General features: G+C 44.7%; 1 protein-coding gene across 2 annotated transcripts in view; it reads right to left on the bottom strand.

Annotated features, from left to right (window-relative positions):
- Nucleotides 1-2,216: 2,216 nt before the first annotated feature.
- F13a1 (coagulation factor XIII A chain) overlaps nt 2,217-21,089 on the bottom strand; it is a 149,402-nt gene continuing 130,529 nt past the window's right edge. Inside the window, exons 14-15 of one of the 2 annotated variants that reach the window (XM_010622800.3) lie at nt 9,129-9,265; nt 2,217-3,415 (exon numbers count right to left, since the gene is read on the bottom strand). In XM_010622800.3, coding sequence (XP_010621102.1) covers nt 3,262-3,415; nt 9,129-9,265 — 291 coding nt within the window. In that variant the 3' untranslated portion in view covers nt 2,217-3,261. Of the gene's footprint in view, nt 3,416-9,128; nt 9,266-13,123; nt 13,188-21,089 lie in introns of those variants that run through there. The other variant, XM_033761934.1, reaches the window with a different exon arrangement.

Here is a 21,089-nt window from a genome sequence, read left to right as displayed (position 1 = left end):
GGCAGAAAACTGAATGGATGAATGGTTTATAGTAACACAGGAGGAATGTTAATTTAAAAATGACCTTCTGCCTGGGGTTTTGTGATTTTTGATTGCCAAGGAGTCTAGTGTTGAGTCCATTTCCCCACATCCTTCTAATAAACAGGTACACATTTTTATTTGTTATTATTCTGCAGCTCTTCAAAGATTTTTGAGTTGGTCTTAAGTCAGCATTCCTAAAACTTCAAGGAGACGAGATTAAAGAGCATATGACAAATGCTACTCTAAAAAGAGAGTTTGCTTTTACTACACACTCCCACCCTGGTTTGATTTCCAATGATATGAGGCTTCCTAGCCCTTATTGGGTTCTTCGTTAAGCACTTACGGGTACTTCTTTCACAAAGTTGATGAGGTGAGGTTATTGGAAAAGATACAGTATCTGTCTGTCTATGTATCTGTCTGTTTTGCATGTGCTGTTTAAAGATCGACTTTATAAATTCCCTGGGAGAAGCTCGTGGAAACGAGTATTGTTACTTCTCTTTTTACGTGAAGCTCCAAACACAAATATGGATGCGTTCAATAAGCACTTAGCAGAGGCAGACACTAGAACTCACCATCTCTGCTGCTAGCTGGGGCTTACTTCTTAGCACCATTACTAAAATATCATTTTTAAAGCCAAGGCATGTAAAGTCAGCTTTCTGTTACTGGAACAAATACTGGAGATAATCAATCTGTAAAGAGAAAAGGTTTTTTTTGGCTCGTGTTTTGGAGGTGTCAGCCCTTGGCTGACTGAACTCAGTACTTCTGAGCCCGTGGCAGTATGCCGTGCGGGGCACAGGACAGAGTGAGACCACTATCCTCGTGGCCAAGAAGTGAAAACGTCGTCATTGTCTTCGGGGGCTTCGCTCCCGTAACTGGATGACCAGGTACGGGGCCCCTCCTCCTCAGGGCCCTCCCGGTAGTGCCGTGCAGGGGACGTCAGGGGGACGGCTCCAGATCCAGAGTGCAGCCGCATCAGCGTACACTGAAGAATCACAGCTGTCGCAGGGAAAAGGTCTATGTAAGGCAGATAGGACGTGTGTGCCGAATCAGGTAACAGCCAGAGTTCACTCCCGTGCAGAAGCAACCATAATACCAGTAACTTTATTGGACTCATCTATCACACTGTCGTTAATAGCAATGTACCCGTCCTAAGTTCAGGGCCAAACCGACTCCAAGTCAGTCGGTGGTTGCTCCGCGGAGCTGGGAGGGCTCTGAGGCTTTGTCTGGGTTGTTATTACTCGGCGAGGTCTGCCATGGACACAGGGTCTCCTATGTGCCCTGGCTACATGTTTTCCCTCCCTGCTGTAAGTCCACAGCAGGTGTTCATGTTGATCCTTCCCCCGCTGGCTCTCCAGTGCCCTGATTCACCCTGACGGGTCACCCGGTCCTTCTTGGGAAAATGTTCTTGGAGATGTTTTGGTGTCTGGAAGCTGGTTTTTATGCTAAATATGCAAATTGCTTCCTCCAGTAAATATAGTTAATAAAATGCAGACAGGAGTTGAGGAAAGCTAATGATGACATCAGTACTCATCAGTATTATTTTTCCTTAAAGGACACAGGTCCATCTTCCTATCCAGGGTGGGTTGCTCACTGCCAAGAGAATGGTTTCTCAAGCACTGTGGTTGGCTGTGTGATGCTCTGAAAATCAACAGCATTTACTCCCATGCAGATGCAAATGTAATCGGATTAACTTTATTTTAAGCGTTTATCACATTCTCATTAATAACATATTAAGCTAAGCAGTTTAACGGCCTAGTAAAATACATCTCATTTTAAAATGTGGTATTGAAAAGCTTGGCGCATGCTGAGAGATCTGTATCACTGTGATGTGCTGATAGAGGGGACTCATTAACTCTCCTGGGTTAGCACTGAAGGTGCGGCAAAAGTCTCAAAGGCTTAGAAATGCAGCTACATAGACTGGAGCATTCATCCTGACTCCCCCAACCTCTTTCCCACTGTGTTTTTGTCAGTCATAGTCTACTGACCGAATCACACCTAGGCTTCTCAATGGGAAATTCTGACCATATATCCACCTTACACATAAACACCGGTAGCTTTGCCTGTTGGAGCCTTAGAGCATAACACAAAGGCCCAGGGCATCATTTGTTCCTGGGTCAGAACTAGCACTGGCTATTGGCAAGGCTGGGTCCATGGTACCTTTCGGCACCTGCAGGTCAAGGTGCAGGCTCTTTTTAGGCAATATGAAGGCACAGAGGGAATAGGCAGCTGCTTCCTTGTCTACAAGTCCGGTCACTAAGTCTGCCAGCTTTTCCAACCTGTCAGGCTTATTCTAGCTGTAAAAGAGACCTGCACTGGTGTCACTGAGCAAAGGAGATGATTCCAGAGACGCAGAGGAAGGGTACCCACTAATTAAGGTGACTAATTTCTCATGCTTCCCATCCCAAATGAGCCTCATCACTTTCCATTCCTGCACCCCAGAAAGGGTTAAAGTCAAGAATATTGATTCCTGCTGATCAAGCCACTGTGTGACACCTATAAAATACACCATAAAAACTCCATTATTTAGTAGATCTGAGTATTGCACCTGCTTTCTTTTCTCCTCCTAAGTGATTAAGTTTCCCACAAATGCAATTTGTTCATATGAGGCTGCATCTTCTTACAAGGTGAAGCTGTGGAATTTGGCAGGAAGCTGCTAGGCTGCAGGTGCAAGATGAACAACCTTTCCCCGGCTTTGCCAAGAAGAAAAATGATGTCTTCAATTCCTGGGACAAATATTCTAACATGGAGGGAGGAGGGAGGAACCTGCTTCCAAGAAAGGGGAATAGAATTCTGAAGACAAAATCATATACTCTTGTCCCTTCAGGGGGATATGTTACCCCCAAAAGGCTGAGCAGGGAATAAGAAGTTTTACATGAGGCCAGGTATGGAGCATATGCCCTTGCTAAGGGAAGCCCTCTGTCATATTTGGGGTAGCAGCCATTTGCAATGAAAAATGATGACTTTTACTCTTATGAGCAATGAGAGCTTAATTAGAACTTAATTAAAGCCAATTCTCAGAATCCTTTGGAAGGTGGAGTGATGCAAAACTAACTTCCACACTGGATAGTCTGGATTTGGAAGTACTTTGGAAATGCATGGTATCCGTGCTCTGGGGCCCTCCCCACTCCATCTGGGTCTTCATCCAGTTAAAGCAACAAGCTAACAATTTTTACATTAGAATTTCCTCAGCCAACACTACAAGAGGCCAAGTGCCCGGGTCTGTCTCAGTCTCCTGTGTCTTTACGCAGAAGGCCGTCTTTGAATCTCCAAGTCCAGCTCACCATACACGTGTCTCAAGGAATCACTGGTCATGCTGGCTATCAACTTCCGAGGGCCAGAGACCCAAGGCCGACACACTTCTTCCCATTGCACGGTGGAGTTGGAATGAATTTCACTGAAAGGATGGAAAAGAGAGGAGAAGTTGGCCCATCCCACTGCATCAGAAAGCATGGAAGATCCCTGCCTGGGCTACTCGCACTTTTTCTCTTGGTTGGACTGAAGAGCTTTGTTGCCTTATTCAGCAATTAGTAACCAAACAGGGCCTTGTAGGAGGCGCTGCAGAGTGCATCACTAACAGTCTCCCTGGCCATGGTGCTTTCTACCTGGATGCATCTGCTGCCCTTCCAGAAGATCTGAAGAGCGGGGCTCAATCCCCTCCAGCTATGAGCCAACCAAACTCTAGGTTGAGCCAAGCCCTCCACAGTATGCTTGTCTACATGAATGATCTTTTGCCTCTAGCTCCCTCCTGGCATTTGAGTCTGACCTGAATCCTCATGCTGCTTTTGCTGAGGCCCCCATTCTAAGCAGCTGTTACCAACCCCTACTGACCTTGTTTCCAGCTCCAACATCTGGACCATGACCCTGCCTGCTACCACCTGATTTTGAGTATCTTCATGCTTTGTAGTTCCTAGTCCTGTGGGAAGGACTGGGGTCAGAATGGGGTAGTGGAAATGTCTCCAAGACATGCTGGGGAACTTGAAGAGGGGACCTGTGCTCTGAGGAGAGGAACATGTATCAAGAAATTCTGGGCTCAGCCTGGGTAAGGCTTTTCCTCCTAGATACCATGGAATGAACTAGTGGACAACACCAGCTTTGCACTGGGATGGCAGTGGCAGGAGCTGCTAAGAAGGCAGAACTGTCAAAGTCTGGAGTGATGAAGGGGTTTCAGCCCCTGAGCCCTCTTTTGCCTTGGGGGGCCGAGGCCACACAGCATTGCTTTAAACAGAGATAAAAGGTGGGGAAAATATGAGGTCACAGACCTACACTCAATCTCTCCTTTGTAAAGTTAGAAACCCAGGACTACTTCTAGTGTCGATAAAATAATGTTCTTTCTAGCTGCAGTGGGATAAAAATCTTAGAACTCTATCCTCTAAATGAGAAATTCCCTTCTTCTTCTCTCTGTGGCCAGTGAATTGGAAACAGAATCTATTGCTCTGCAGAGATCTTTCCATGACATTGACATTGACAATCTAAAATGTCTAGATTAATTTGATATTTCTTAGTGGCTTTTCTTAGCTTGGTTCTTTGTAAATGTGGTTTATAAATTATTTTACTCAGTTAAATAAAAACCACATTATATATACCTTTAAAATGTGTATATTTTTTCAAACCATGTAAATTCACTTTATGACTCAAAGTTGGAAAAACATTAACCTTGCCATTGTTTTCCTCACCTATGAAAGGAGGGCATCTATTGCACAGGGTGAGAAGAAGGACAGGTGAGTTAATATTTGTACTTAGGACCACAGCAAGTGCCAAGAAATGTGAAAACCTTGTTGCTGTTCTCATTATTACCACTTTCACTTCCCCCTTGGTGGTGATTGCTTTCTCTGCCTACACTCTCAGCAAAATAACTTAGAGAATTTCCTCCTGCCTCTATGTAGAAAGACAATCCTTTGTCCTTAATTTACAGGGATTGATTCAATATGAGTATCAGTTTAAAGAATGTGCTCCTTTCAGCCAGATTCATTCATTCTCTCCCTCTGGTTTCCCACGTGATCCGTCAGACTCATTGTGAGACAGTTGTCCTGCTCAGTGACCTGTCCTGGGCTGTGATGTAGGTGGCCACCTCACACAGAGACGCAGTCTTAGAAATGCAAATGGAAACCTTATCATTATGCTTGCTCATAAAGCCAGCTGCATAATGGTGTGAACAGGAGAACATATGCAGACGCTAAGATACACATGCTTTCTGTTTTGCCGACAGATAAATATACACTAGAAAGAGAGGGAGAAATCATTTGCTCAGTGTGGTAAGTGGCATAATTTGGGAACGATCTTATTTCCTGGGGGTGGATGCTGTGAGAAATGGTCCTCAGTAATGTGCTGAGCCGTCAGGACACAGTGGCCATTTATCCTCGCAGTCAAATGGGATTATCATTGTAATACCTGCAACTACCCATGGCTTGTCCTCTGTGTGTCCAGCTCTTAGCTTCTGCCCTCCTTGAGAAGCTTAAAGTATATGCACAAACCATAAAGTTGGTGCCATTTTTTTTTCTTGAAATAACTCCCAGAACCTGATCATTTTTTTAAAAAAGAAAAATGAATCTGGAAGATGAATTATTTGATGTTCTGAAAGTACCAAGTGAAGAAAGGCAAAAGCCAATGGTCTGTGGGAACAGAAACTCTGAGCATCTGGGGCAGGTGGGAGGCCCTGAGGGGAAGAGCAAGGAGGTCAACCATCCCAGGGTAGAGCTAGTTTACGTCCTGAGCAGCGACTGAAACACAGCATTCCCTTCTTTGTTCCTGTTTCCAATTCCCTGCTCACCAGATCCTGCCTTTCAGGTCCTCTACACTAGGCTTGAGACCCCCTACCTTTTAGATTTCACTCTGGCAAAAGGCATGAGTGGAAGGATGGGGCTGGTAATTCCCTGACTAAGATATGTGTCCACCAGTCTTATAAAGGATTTTGGGTCTATGCAATTGCTCTTTCTGGAAGTCCATGGATCTGGCACTTTCAAATCAGATCTCAGCAACACAGAATAAAAAGTGAAATGCTTCCAATTACCTGACCATATGGAAGTGGGCTCTGGTTGGCTCGGGGCTCTGCTGTGTGCCAGAGTTGGGAGGAAACAAGAGAAAGGTGCTTGCTCCAAAGCCCCAAGCCCGCCCAGATAACAAATGTTTTTATGTCACACTGCCCCCTTCCCACCACCAGTTTCAGATTATATCTGAAAAATACAGTTTCCCTTGCCTGGAGGAGATTCCACCCTAGATGTGAGTTCGCACAAGACATCGAGGACTACTATCTATTGAACATTTGTGTCTTCCCAAAATACTCTCTGATGTGAGAAACTGAAAGTGGAAATAAGGATAATAGGTATTGGGAAATGGGAAGAAAAATGTTCAGATGTGAAGGGGGACAAAGGAAGAGGGAGGGAGAAAGGAAGGAAGGAACAAGAAAACGAAGAGAAAACTGAAGGAAAAATGGAAACAAAAGTTTTGTACATAGGGGAGGGGAGGGGGTTTGCAGGGAGGGGGTGGGGAAAGAGATGGGAGGTACCATGTACAAATGTCAGTTCAGTTCCCCCAATGAGTGTTATCAGAGTGTACGCCTAAAATGTACAAAATGTTTTGCTATTAAAAAAATTCCTGTGTTGAATCCCTGCCCCACAGTGTGATGGTGTCTAGAGAAGGAAGGAAAAATGAACAAAAGTTTTGTGCATAGGGGAGGGGAGGGGGTTTGCAGGGAGGGGGTGGGGAAAGAGATGGGAGGTACCATGTACAAATGTCAGTTCAGTTCCCCCAATGAGTGTTATCAGAGTGTACGCCTAAAATGTACAAAATGTTTTGCTATTAAAAAAATTCCTGTGTTGAATCCCTGCCCCACAGTGTGATGGTGTCTAGAGAAGGAGTTTTGAAAGGTCATTAACTTAGATCACGTCATAAGGGTGGGGTCCTTGCAGTGCAATTAGTGTCCTTAGACACAGACACCAGAAGGCTTGCTTACTACCTCAGTCTATCGTGTGAGGACACGGGGAGGAGATGACAGTCCATAAGCCATGAAGAGAGTCCTTATGAGGAGCCGCGTGGGTGGGTCCTTGACCTTGGGCTTCCCAAGTTCCAGAACTGTGAGTAATAAAGACTGGAGTTTAAAAGTACCCCATCTATGGTGTTTCTACTGTAGCAGCCCGCAATGAAGACAGAGCACCTAGCTTCCTGTCGTGCACCTATCTGCCACAGACCTGTGCGTTGGCAGTAAGTACTAGTAGCACTGCTGGCAGTCGGGAAGGATGTGTTCTTTGTGTCCATGTAGGGACCGGCTTTACCCATTCTTTCCCTGCTTCACTCTGCTTTGACAACCCGATGTCAGACATTAACAATGAGCAAAGCAGCTTGAGACTGATCCTATCTGAGTCCTACACTGGGCGGTGGGGAGAGGGAAGAGAGAGAGAGAAAGAGAGCACCATAATCCCCTTCAAGCGGACATCCACAGTGCGCAGCAGCTCCAAGTGTTGCCGAGTTTTCACAGACAGACCTGTGGAGACGCTCACCCAAACCTCAACAGTTGTGCTGGCCTTGATCAAGGTGGGATTCCTGGCACAGCAAAGGCAGCGTGAGGTCCTGGTACCCTCAGACACAGCTCGTGGGGCTGCTGTTTCAGAAGGATAAATTGTATACTGCAGGGCTGTTTGGGAGAAGAAGCGTGCTTCACTTCGCCTTAGCATTCCTTGCATCTGATTTGAGTGGGAGGCTGTGAGAATGGGTGTGTGAGGCTGTCGTTTCTGACAAAAGCTGGGCTATTGTTACTGACCTCTTCCTCTAGCTGGGGTTGATTTCTAACTCAATTCTTATTTTTCTGCAGCATTCCTATTAGCACAGCAATGTCTTGTGCATGCATTCTAAGAAAAACACTTAAATTATTTTCTCTGCTGCATATTTCATCTGCAATAAGGTGTCCCCTAGGTGACAGGACACAGAAGTTGTGAGTCCTATAGTTTGGAAGAAATGCAGTCCTCTGTGGGGAATACAGCTGACCTAGAGAGGGTGAGGTCTTACACTTGTCCTACAGCTCATTTCTATAAGGGGCATTGGAGCAGTCCCTACATGACTGGCCATAAAGCAGTTTCCAAAGCCCTCCACTTCCTTTCCTGTACCATAGAAGGTCACCCCACAGGAAATGAGCTGGGTTGATTGATGCTGACAGGGACTTATTTGTAGTAGGAATGAAAGTAATAAGCCTCAAAGATTGGGCTCCATTCTGGATGTCACACTTTGAGCGGGCTCTGAAAAACTGGAGTGTGTGGGAGAGAGAGGGAGTGACATCGCATTAGAGGCGAGAAAGACGAAGCTGGGGCAGGAATTTGGTCCCAAGTAGGGAAGACTCAAGGAAGATGACACAGCTGTCTGCAAACATTTTCAAGCCATCAGGCAGAAGACAGATGGGCTTTATTTTGTGCCAATTCAGATAACAAAATTAGGTTCACCACTAGGATAAAAATATAAAGAAGATCTGTTTTCCTACAATTACAGCTACCTGACCATGGATTTGGGCTCTCCTGTTGGACAGTAGTCTTTGTCAACAGACATCACAGAAATAGACCTGGAGGGCATAATCTGATGGTGCTAGGTTTGGAAGAGGCTGAGGACATTCCTAATACTACAAGGCTTCAATGGAAACAAGTTCTGGGACCTTCCAGGCTCAAGTAAAGAATAGAAAATAAAAGCAACAGTTGCAGACAGCGATTGGTTGGCAAAATCCAAGAGGTAAAGCTGGGAAGAGAGAGCCTATTTAAAGGGTTTCTTTGAGCATCATCTCCAACACTGCACAGACACATCGAGGTCAAGGACACTGGAGAGTTGATACATGAGAAGGTCGTGTATGAAAGTGACTGAAACTTGGGTTGAGGAATTAGCAACCTCATGTCTGAATTTTAGTTCTACCTTTGTAAACTGTGTAACATGGAGAACAAACCAACTGCCCTCTGAAATCCTAAATTTCTCAGCTATGGAAAGGAGATGCCAATTGTTATCTGTCTCATGGGGATGGGTTTAAGGATTCAAGTGCTGGTTGAACCAACCCCATTTTTACCCCATGCCCCACGAATACAGTCCACAAGAAGTTGCAGCTTCTTGGACATTTTCCCCCTGGATTTCATTTCACTTACCGGAACATTTTCCTTTTGGGTTTTAATAGACCAGGACCATCTAGGTATATCCAGACGTTTTGTAGAGTTTCTTTTAAGGGATTGGTAAACTCTACAGTGACAACCATGTCAGAACCAACCATTGCAGCTCCTCGGACCTGAGAAACAGGCAAGGGGGCAAATAACACAGAACATAAGCGGCAAATAAACCTTGTTCTGCTTCCCTGGCTTCTTAGCCATTTTCATTTCCACTGAAGCTCCATATTGCATTTATGTTTTGGCAATGTGACCAGTGTGAGAGGAGAGCATATTGCTTTGACTAGGGAATACCTACTGAGAAAAAGATGGAAAATTACTAATTAGAATCACAGTCTCTTCCTCATTATGAAACCACCCTAATTAGAGCTCAGGTTAATAGCTGTGGCCCCTGGCTTCTCTCTGTCTGCAGGAGGTGGGTTTGGTGTAACAGCAGACATCCTTGGTGAGAGTAGCCGAGTGAACTCTGCTTCTGGAAAACTTTGCAAATTTCCTACCATAGTGTTAGGGATTCCCGAGTTCAAGAGGCCAAAGACGCTCCTGGGAGCTTTGCTGTCTTCCTTCTGGAAACTTCAGAAAGATATCTAAGGAAGCAGAGCATCCTCATGTTGAGCTGAAAGATGAGGACAAGAGACTTTTCATCTGCAGCCATGACATCTAAGTTCAGGAGGGTCGGAGTCTAGGAGGGGCTGTGGCTACTGTGGGTGAGTTCATCCACCACGACTCTCAAGTATCAGGTATTTGGAAAGCACCATATAAGAAAATCAGGGGTTCACATCAATGCTGACACTGGTGATGGAGCCTTGGGTGACTCATTCAGACTTTCTGACACTTGGTTTTCTTCTAAAACTAGACTGCCATTCACACAGAGCAAACTTGTAGAATGCTACCATCATCATCACCATCATCACCATCATCACCATCATCACTGCCATCATTATCATCAATTATTATCATTGCTACATTATCCCTTGTCATGTGTTGACTTTGTGTCACAGAGATGGAGCTTTATTCCTCCCCAACACAAACTCAATGCACTGGAGAATAGCCAGGTAGCTGTAGGACTTGTTTGTTTATTGGTCTATTTGTGTCAAATGGCTGGCTCTGTATATGTCACTTGAGAACACAATGATGATAATGATGATAATATTTCTTCCCTCCTAAGAAAGGGGTGAACTAAGAATGCACACAAAGCAGCCTGCAGGTGCAACATGAAGGCTCAGTGCCTCATAGCACATGACTGTTTTTAGAGTAGCAATGCCCTGGGCAGTTTTGGTTTATTTACCTTATATATCAGTCCACTTTTAACTCCAATAGCAACCCAGTGCCTAATAAATATTTAAGGTAGATGAACTGTTTAAAATGGGATTTACCGGTTGCTTGAGTTTTCTATGCAGCAACACAGCCATTATTATACCTTATTTCTTTAGCCAGTGCAGAGTAGAGGAGGACCCACATGAAAATGAGACTTTCCTATGAATAGAGGTGAAGAGAAAGGGCATTTCCCAGAGAAGAGCACGTTTCCTTACAGACTCTACAGTCAAGAATGAAATTTTATGGCTTTACTCTTCAAGTCACAGTTTGTAATTAGTGTTTGTCAATGGGGAAAGTGAAAATTTCCACCAATTCCCCATGTTTATTCCATTTATGTCCCCCTCTCCTGGGGGGCGGTGGATAGGCAGCTGGGTATATCCACATGTGGAGAGCATGTATTATGTGTTAGGGAGTTCAGGGAGGGCTTTGAGCAGTGGGAATGTTTCAAACTACAAAAGTCTCCAACCCCTCGAGACCATTGAATTAGAATCTCAGGGGATGGAGCCGGTAATTTGTTTACTTTAATGGGAGATTGTGGCTAATTTAAGAGATACACAATCTTTTCTTAAATATTTTACATATAACAGGTGCATAGGTTCAAGGTCATGAGTAGCTTAACACTTGTACATGACTAATGTCCCACCTTGACATTTGAGCTTGGTTACATGTGGTTCACCAGAGCATGTGGTATTAGGTTGTGCATTGTCTGTGAGAGATACTTTGAACTCTGGTAAACATTTGTGATCATTCTTTGTTTAACAATTTCTAGATTGTAACTGAAAGTAAAAGATTTCATGTTTTATTATATAACCATACTAAATCCAATTCCAAGTGTTTTGAACTTTTTTTCTAATTTCAGCACCTGTTGATAATGAGTGCCTCTCCTGGACACATGTGACTTCTGCTGTCATTGTTTGGCTAGTGACCTCCCTTAAGTGCCCTGTTGAGTACTAAGGACAAGTTGAGAATATATGGCTTACATATGTTCTCACACAAGCCTTATGAATGGAGGGCAGGATCTGAACCAGTTATTAGGGACTTATAACCAAGATGTTAATACAATGATAGCTATTCCCTTGAGGAGGAGAAGGAGTTTTGGGGCAGGACCGTTGAGGCTGGCATTTCTTTATATAGAAAAGAAAATCATAGTTCAGAGAAATAAATATCTTGCCTGAGATTCTATAGCCACTGATTAGGAGGGGCCTCAAGTTCCAGTCTGTTGAACTAGAGAGCTAGGATTTGGAACCCAGGACCCTAAGCCCAGAAGAGCTGGAAAAGCAAACGAATCAGCGATAACAAGACCACCCAAACCGTTGTGTTGGGAGATCCAGAATGACAGTTGACAGTAAGGGCGCTTTTCAAAAAGTGGGTGCAGTGGTGGGTTTGGAGCCACATGGCAAGATAGAGAATAAACAAGGTTCACCAGGAGAGGAGGCAGGTTAGCTAAGGAACATGGCAGAATGTGAGCTAGAAGTTATTTTGATGGCTGTTGGGGATCTTGAGTATGGATGGATTCACCTTATTTGAAGGTTGTGACAGAGCCAGTCATCAAGGTCTGGACTGGGGTTTCTGAGTCTTGGCATGAGTGACATGTTGGGCTGGGTACATCTTTGATGTGAAGGATTTTTAGCAGCATCCCTGGCCAACGGCACCCCTCATATGAAACACATGACCCAAAGTATCTCCACCAACAGCCAGCTATCCCTCAGGCAGCAAAATTGCTCCCTAGTTAAAAACAACTGCTGGAGATAAAACACACGGATGATAGTGGGAATTTGTCACTTTCAGCCTAGCAATCGGACTAGGTTAATTTAAACACTGGAAGTGTAAATGTGCACCAGAATACTGTAAGTTACATGATGCCTTTGGTTTAATTTTCTAGTGTGTCCAGTACATTTTTCCACATTAATTTTTTTCAAAAACCTTTTGAATTTTTAAAAAAATGTACAAAATAAAGGTAACATTTACAAAAGCTCTCTAGACTGGAGAGAATGAGGTTGCTCCAGAGAAGCTGTTGGTAAAAATTCTTGGTATGGTGACTTTGATTCTTTCTGGAGAAGTTACTGCTTCAGAGCCATGCGCCTTCTCCATGGCACATAAACCCATTAAAATAAATCAGTAACCTCCACTAAGCCTGTTCCACACAGATATACACAGCAGCACACATAAGATATGTACACTATGGGCTTTAGGGAATTTATTACAGACCCATGAAGTTTATCCAAGGTATCCTAAACCCAGGAACTCCTGACTAGGAACCTTCCCATGCCAGCAGACCTGCTCCTCAGGCAGATTTCTATACTACAGAAAGCAAAGTCTACCCTTTCAGGTCACTTATGAATGTGACAAGGGGACATATGGTGCAGGTGGAGTATCCCATACCTGAAATGCTTGGGAGCAGAAGTTTAGAGTTTGGAGTTTACAGATTTCTGGATATTTCCACAGATTTTATGAGTTAAGTATCCCTAACATGAAATATTCTAACATCCAAGACTTTTTCAGCAACTCAGATAGTTTGGCTTTTGGATTTTTGGGTTAGGGATACTCAAACTGTGTTTGAAAGGCCCAGGTGTTTGGGTCTTCATGGTAGGTGTCAGGTGTGCCTGTGATCAGACCATGTCTTCTTGAGCAATTTCATGGGCCAGCCCTATTCGGCCTGTTTTCAGATGTCTCTGGCTGAAGGCTTAGGTGTATCAGTACTGCTCAGACTTCCTGTGGAGCCTGGCGGAGCTGGCGAGAGATGCACAGGGGAGAAGAGGGTCTCTTCACCAGTTGTGCTGTGTTTCTTCAGCAGTGAACAGAGACTTGGTGTCCCTTTGCTGACATTTGTCTCCTGTACCTGAGATATTGAATCCTAGAAACTCAAACCAACCCAACCATAAAACCCTGCCCAATATCACCATTTCTGCTCAGATTTTTTTTAAGCACTGGGAATTAAACCCATGGCCTTCACACTGAGCTACAACCCCAGCCCTTTCTTCATTTTTTAAGACAGGGTCTTGCTAAGTTGCTAAGTTATGCAGGCTGGGGCTAAACTTTCAATTTCCTGCATCACACCTGGCTTTGCTTGGGAAATTTAAGCGGAGGTATTTCTCCCATTTCCTTTGAGGAAAATGGAGCCTTCACACAGGTTTCACTTCACATGTTGATGAAGGTGATGTGCGGTGCTACGAGAACAATGGTCATAGTGGGAGACAAGGCCTGCTTTCCCTGATTTCTCCAGGAATCTGCAGAGCTCCCTCTTTTTTTAATTCTGGGGAAAATAATTGCCTATCAGTATAACTATATTTCTGAGTTTCTTGCTCTCATAAAACCATAAATAAAGAGAGATTTTAGACAATCCAGAGAAGGTAAGATCAAGAAGAAACTTTCATGTGTATTCCCTTTCCAGAAGCAGGCCTCTTACGTGGACTGGAGAAAAGAACAAAGTTTGTATCATACTTGGTGATACTGACTGCTTTTCTGTGCATTTGATGGGCCTGAATTTTTAAACATACCACTTAAAATATATTGCTTTAAAAATCAACCAGACATATGCTTCTTTTCCAAGTTCAAGGTCCCTCGCCAATATTGACACACAGAATTCTTGTCTTTTATGCTATTTCAGGATAATGAAGAGCGACTCTGATTCTTGGCTTAACAAGAAAGTCACTAACACACACACATAGGTCCCCACACACACCACAGATATGCATACACTTTTTGGAGAAGGAATTACTTTTTAGGAAATTACAAGCTATCTTCCACTAAGTATATGCTTTGCAAAATGCATAACTATATTTAATGCCAAAACTGAAGGGAAGGAAAAAGTTTGAGAAAGAGTAAGAATGAATTGAGTTGGTGATGTGAGTCACACAATTTATGAGATTCACCTACCAGCCCTTATTTCAAGAACTCTCAATCATGTCTTCCACATGTGACTGGAAATTGAATTTTTCCCTTCCTACTCATCCTGCCGTTGCTGCTGGTAATAAGCCATCGCTCATCTGTAAACCCTGCTGACCAACTCCAGCCCCTGCACTGCTTCTAGCTAACACATGGGCCAGCCTTTCCTAAACGGTGCTACGTTTTACCACAGCCAGGAAGCTTTCAAGACTGCTGGCCAACATGGCAGCCACCGTTCACATCTAGTTATTTAAGTTTAGAATTAAAATTAAACAAAACTCTGAAATTCAGTTCTTTAGTGCCACTGGTCACATCTCAAGAGACTCATGGAACTCATATTTATTCCATTCCCATGAGCAAATGAAAAAAATGGAAACAAAGTCTTTGTAAATAGGGAGGGGTGGAGGGATTGAAGGGAGGGCAGGAGAATGGGGAAAAAATAAGAACCAAGATGGATTATGTAAAGGTGCAAATTTCTAATGATGAATGTCATTACACTGTATACCTTAAATGTACCAATAAAATTAATGAATTAAAAAAGAAACTGATGGATAGAGTATTGGACAGTTGGACAGTGCAGATTTAGAATGTTGCTCTCATTGTGGAAATATCTGTTTACTCATCACAGCCCTATGAAATAGATACTATGGGTCTTCATTTTGCAGAGGGGGAAACTGAGGCTCAGAGAAGCTAAGTAACCCGCTTGAGTTCACACAGCAATGTGGTTTAGATCCAGTGTGTCCCCCCAAGTCTCATGTGCTCAGAAGTGGTGCTACTGGAAGGTGGTTGGGTCACAGGGGTGCCATAAGCACCTGTGGGTTCATCCTCTGATGCACTCACAGCTGACTTGCTGTGAGGAGGTGGGGCCAGGTAGAAGAGGTGGCTCCCTGCGGTTGTGTCCTGGCAGGGTTTCTCTGTCTGTCCGACAGCTCCTCCCTTTTCTCTCTGCTTCCTGGCCACCGTGCAGTGAACATGTTATGCTGTTTCCTCTGTTTCCTCTGTTATGCTGTTTCTGCCTTTGCACCAGATGACCACGGACTGAAACATGAGCCAAAAACAAACCTCTCCTCTTTAAATTGTGGGTGTTGGCTATTTTGTCCCAGGACCAAGGAAAGTGACTAAGACACACCGTTAGTAAATAGAATGAATGAGACTTCACCAGACACCAGGTCACTGCATGGCCATATCCTCCCTATACTGACTCTGCTTAATAATAACTTGGCTTCAGTGAGCGTTACTTAGCAAAGCAGACTTTCTGTTCATCATTTGACTTACATTATCTTATTTAATCTGCATGCTCTGGGGGCTTGAAGGTAGACATTCTGACCACCCGTTCTGTTGGTGTGAAAGTGAAATTTACAAGATAAATAAGATGCTTTCAGAGCCAGGAAGTTGGCAGAGCCAACCTGGATATAAATCTAGGTCTTTCTGACTCTAAAACATTTATCTTTAAACTTTACCTATACTGTGATCTCTGACAGATGAGAGATAAAAATAGCAACTTCCTCTTTCTGTGGGAATAGCTTCTGTATTTTCTGAAATCCACTGAAGAATCATTTGCAGTGATACCTTTCATGTTTTCTCTAAACCATCCATTGAGGGCAATGATTATAAGTTGACCCTGAACTAAATTTGAAAACACATACAGCACTCTCTTCTTTCTTTTTGACTTTATGGGGAAAGAATTAGATGCCTCTGCAGCAGTGAAATGTGACAAGGTGGCCTTGGGGCCTTGATACGTATTACGTGATGATAATAGCATTTTCTATTTAGGGTAAAGATAGAGATTTCATTTTTAAAAGATAGTCAGTGGCCCAAACATAGTGTAACTACATGACAAGTAGATGGGATTGGTTGTTTTAGATGTTTTTCTTTGTGTGTAATTTTTTTAAGATTAAAAAAATAATAAACTAGAAATTCGTAGAGCAAGTTATGCTTTAGATATCCCAGTTACCACTGAGGTCTCATTTTACTTCTCCAGTGCACAAGGTTGCAGAGCTGTGCTGAGGGGACAGATGGGAATGCACACCTCAGGGTGGCAGGGGTGCCACGCTCGGATGGGGCTGCCTGTGCCCTCCTGGCTGACCAAGCACGCTGTTGTCTGATCCTGTGGCTGTGACAGTGGATGGGCAGAATCACCTCCCTCCGCACCTAAACCTGTGGCTGCAGGTGCCTTGCCTGGGGTTCCCAGGGAAATCAGGCTTCGCCTGCTCAATGTCCCTTGTGGCAGGACCTCACAACCAGACATCTTTTATTTCCTCTGCAGATGGCCTGGGGCAACACTGGGGATACAGATATTCACACACACACACACACATGCACGCACGCACACACACACATACACATACGCACACATGCACGCAGAGCAATGCTCTTCCAGGTGAGGCCAAGGAAAAATCAAGCTGGCCTCAGGTTCTGAACAGGGGCAAGTGGCTTGATCTCTTTGGGCTTCAATTTCCTGTGAAGTTTGGGGATGATTTAATATAATATTCAGATGGCAGAGCACGTGAAACTTGCTAGCGGTTTTTGAATCTGAGGTTAAAGGGAGGACATACTGCTTGGATGATTGTGAGATCCTCCTCACTCCTGGGCACCCCGATGGGAGTGACGAGCATTTCATTTTCCAGGCATGGAGAAGAGAACCACAAGGAGTGGAGAAGCTGACTCCTCTCCCAGGTCCCCTGCTCCTGGCCCCTGCTGAAGGGCAGGGCAGGGTTGAGACCTGGTTACTGAGACAAAGTCGCTGAGAGCACAGGGAAGCTGAGAGAGACACGTGCCTATTTGCACACACAGACAATGTTGTGGTTTAGGTCTTAAATGTCGCTCAAATGCCTGCGGCTGAAGGCTTGGTCTCCAGCCTGTGGTGCTACTGGGAGGTGGTGGAGTATTTAGGGGTGGGCCTTGTGGCGGGGGGTTAGTTCACTGGGCATGCGGCCTTGAAAGCGACACTGGGGCCCAGCTTCCTGTCTTCTCTTCTCTTCCCTGCCGCTATGAGGTGAGCAGCTTCTTCTGCCACGTGTTCCTGCCAAGAGACACCACACTGCTACAAGGCCAAAGCATCAAGGCTGAGAAAGCAACCCTGGCCTGAAATCTCTGCAATCATGAGCCAAAATAAGCCTTTCCTCCTTTAAGTCGATTATCTAGGTATTTGTCACAGCAATGGGAAGCTGACTAAGACAAAAAGAAAATAGGGCTTAGCGATGATTGAAACACAGTCTTTGTTTTCATATTCTACTTTGATGAAAAGCTGGGGATATTTAGGCTCCTACAGAGCAAAATGAAACTATGGCTACGTGTCACAATTTACCTAGTTGCTGTCCAGCGCTACAGGACATTGACTGCATCCCGAATTATTCCCTGATTTTAATTTGTCCCCTAGATGAAGTTGCATGAATCGGGATGTTGGAGGAGCAGGGCATCAGCACCTAACTAAGTGCCCCTCCCTGCCTTACTCTGAGGACATGCATGGAGGGGACACTAAGAGGATTTCATGCTTAACCTTAATAAAAATCACAGTCATCTAAGGAAAGCCTCCAACTGGAATAAAACATTAGGACCCTTGTTGTGGCAAACTGTGCTATGTCTACAGTCAAAAGAGATCTGCATGTTGGACTGAGCCATGGTACACCGGGGTCAGGTAGAAAAGGGAGCCCATTTTATACTGGGGGTATAAAAGGTATAGGTATAGGGGAGTGGCGAATGGTTGACTTGGTCCCCTACTTTCTCCCAGCCCAGATGGGCACAGTCCACCCAGGTATCAGTGGTAGCCTGGAAGGGAGCTTCCCAGAGAAAGTTCTCTGTGTCCTCTTTGGGGGTATGGGGTGGACAGTGGCCCCTTCTGTGTAACCTATTATATGGACCCCATTTTGCATATGAAGTGGTTAAGTTGTTAGCCCAAAGCTGTGCAGCTAGGGCCCCAAATAGGAGGCCTGACACTTGCTTGTCCTTCAACCCCTGTGGCTTTCTGCTTCTGGTGGTGGGGGCTGGTGGTAAGCATCCTGGGTTTTCCACTGCAGTTGATCTTCATGAAGACATGGAAGCCACAAAACCTTCACAACTACCTGGGACTGGGAGAGACCTATCAGATTGCTCTTCCTACATTACAAACCACAGAGCCCAGGCAAACCCATCTACTGTCTGGAGACCAGCTGGCTTCCTCTGTGACCCCCGTCCTCCCCACAAAACAATTGTTCACTGAAATTAAAGTGGTGATGAGGCTTCCTCTAACTTAAAGCAATTGACACATGGGAAGACAGAGAAAATTCCACGTCTGCTTTTAGTAAAATATACTTTTCTCATCAAAGTATTTTGATAGCACAGGAAAAGAGATGTGTGCTCATTAAATTTTAATGACTGTCTACCCCTGCCATTTTCCATATGAGGATCGCAGACCACGACTCATGCACAGTAGGTGCTGGGAATAGTTAACTGGGAACAGATTTAACTCAAATACAATCTTCATTGCCATGGGATGAATGGAGGTCAAATGAAGTCCATGAGGATGGAAGAACAGGTAGCCACAGACCTGAGTGTTTTTCTAGACATGCCATGGCTTCGGATAGGTGGGCCAATACTGCTCTAGTTCATACTATATTTGCTTGACCCCCCCCAAAAAAATGGGAGTTAGAAAAGAGGGACTGAATTCTAGCTTCAAGGCAACTCCAGTTCCAACACTGAGCTGGAGACTGCAGAGGACAATACTTTGGGCAAAGGATTTGAAGAGAAGGAAGGGAGAGTTCTTGGGAGGGCAGAATTGACAAGCTCATCATGGCCACTCTCCGAAATCTTTATAGAAACCTCTTTGTCCACAGAGTCAATCACGAAGCACTTATCCACGAAGTTTAGACCCTCTTCAAAGTGGCCTGAAGCCACCTTGCTGGGGTTACCACTCACTCATGTGCAGCTACCAATCTCTTCTGCTGAAGTGGACTTCCTGCTGCTCCCTACACTTGCTGTCCACTTCTCCTGCCCTTGCTCATGTTTTTTCTGGCATCTGTCATGGCCTCTCCACCTATCTCTATTGGTTGAGTGTTTTCTACTCATTGAGGATCATTGCTACTTTGACGTCCATAATTCTGGATGCTCCTCTCCACTTCAGCTCATGTGACCTATCCACCCTTGCACCACTCAAGCCCTTTTGTCACAAGTCACCACCTCTGCTTCCTGTGGGGGCTCCAATGTGACAGCAGTGTAGCCTCATGGTCACCTGCATATACTTCTGAGTCAGAATGACCTGTTCTGGAAGCTTTCTCCTTCCCTGACAAGGTGGATGATTGTGGGCCAGTCCCTTACGAGCAGATGTAATTGCAGTAATAACATCAGCCCGCATACACTGGCATTACTGTGACTCAGGTGTTAGATATTGTGGGCTCACTCAATACCACAAGAACTCTATAAAGTGAATATTTCCATCCCCCGTGTCACACAGATGGGAGAACAGAATCTTAGGGAGGTCCAGTGATTTGGCCAGTGTTCCATAGGTATTATGTTGAGAAAGCAGGCTTTGTATTTAGATAGTTGGGGTCCAAAGCCCATATTTTGAGCACTGTGCAACATGGAACTATGCTTTCCAGGCCTCTGCAAGACAAAGGTTACCTCATAGGATGGTAACGAATTTTAAATAAGATCATAGAAGAGAGGTGCTCACTAAGACTGTGCTTAATGAATCATAGTTACTGTTGTTAGTGCTTTGTGCTGGCCTCTACCCTCTTCCTGCCTCTAAGTAGAAGACAGAAAGTCGCATCCTCTTAACTTGTCTCTCACATGGTTTCACCCTGTGCCTGGTTCATTCATCCAAAGATGCAACCTCGAGAGGCTGACAACTGCGAGCCCACCCAGGGCAGAGACTGAGAAGGGATTCTTGCATTTTCCTGGAGTTGGGAAGATGTGTTCTAGATAATTGTGCACCTCTGAGTCATTGTGGGTTTTGGGCTTTCAGTGCATCAACCCCTTGCCAGCTCCTGCTCTATAGCATTTATTGGACTATTTCCCCCACAGTCTCCTGTGTAACACTTCAACTCGGTATTTTCCGACAGTTATCTCCTTTACCCCCTCTACTCCCCCTTCTTTTCCTATCCCTTGCTTCTCTCAGGTGCTCTTTGCTTCCCTCAGCCACTGTCTAGGGACCATGGCTCTGCCCATCACACCCCCAGTAGGTTGGTTATACAGCATCTCAGGTCCCTGGCTCTCAGCCACAGTGTCCTGAATCAGGGCCTCTAGGAGCTCACCAACACCTGAATGGTTTTTAGGGTGTGAAGCTCTTCCCCTAGGAACACCTTGTCCCCTCTTTGGATTTGGCGTATGCATGGGGTTAATGAGGTTAATGGTTAAAATTTATATGATGATGCATTGTGCCCCCTTCTCTGCAAAAACCCAGCAGTGGATAAAATCCAAAGTTCCCTTCTCTTTCAGGTTTCAGGCTTTGTGAAATGGCCCTGCCTTGCAATAAGCTTTCTTCACTATCAGTATCCTTGATTCCTTCAGGGAAACCAAACCAAACCAGATCAAACCAGATCAAGCCAAGTCTTTTTAGAGTGCATCCTCCCTGCCCCGGTCCACTAACTTATACATTTCTGTTTCTGCCCCTAGAGAATTTAACATTTAAGTAAAGCTGGGAGATAACATAAAAATAATCCTTCAAATTAATAATGCCAAAAAGATCAAAGCTATCAGGGGCTGGGGATTTAGCTCAGTGTTTCTGCTGCCTGCCTCACAAGCACAAGGACCTGAGTTCGATCCCTGGTACCA

The sequence above is a fragment of the Fukomys damarensis genome, unplaced genomic scaffold, assembly GCF_012274545.1.
Source record: "Fukomys damarensis isolate Sample0158 unplaced genomic scaffold, DMR_v1.0_HiC HiC_scaffold_10, whole genome shotgun sequence".
Taxonomy (NCBI): Eukaryota; Metazoa; Chordata; class Mammalia; order Rodentia; family Bathyergidae; genus Fukomys; species Fukomys damarensis.
This window is presented reverse-complemented; position numbering and strand designations above follow the sequence as displayed.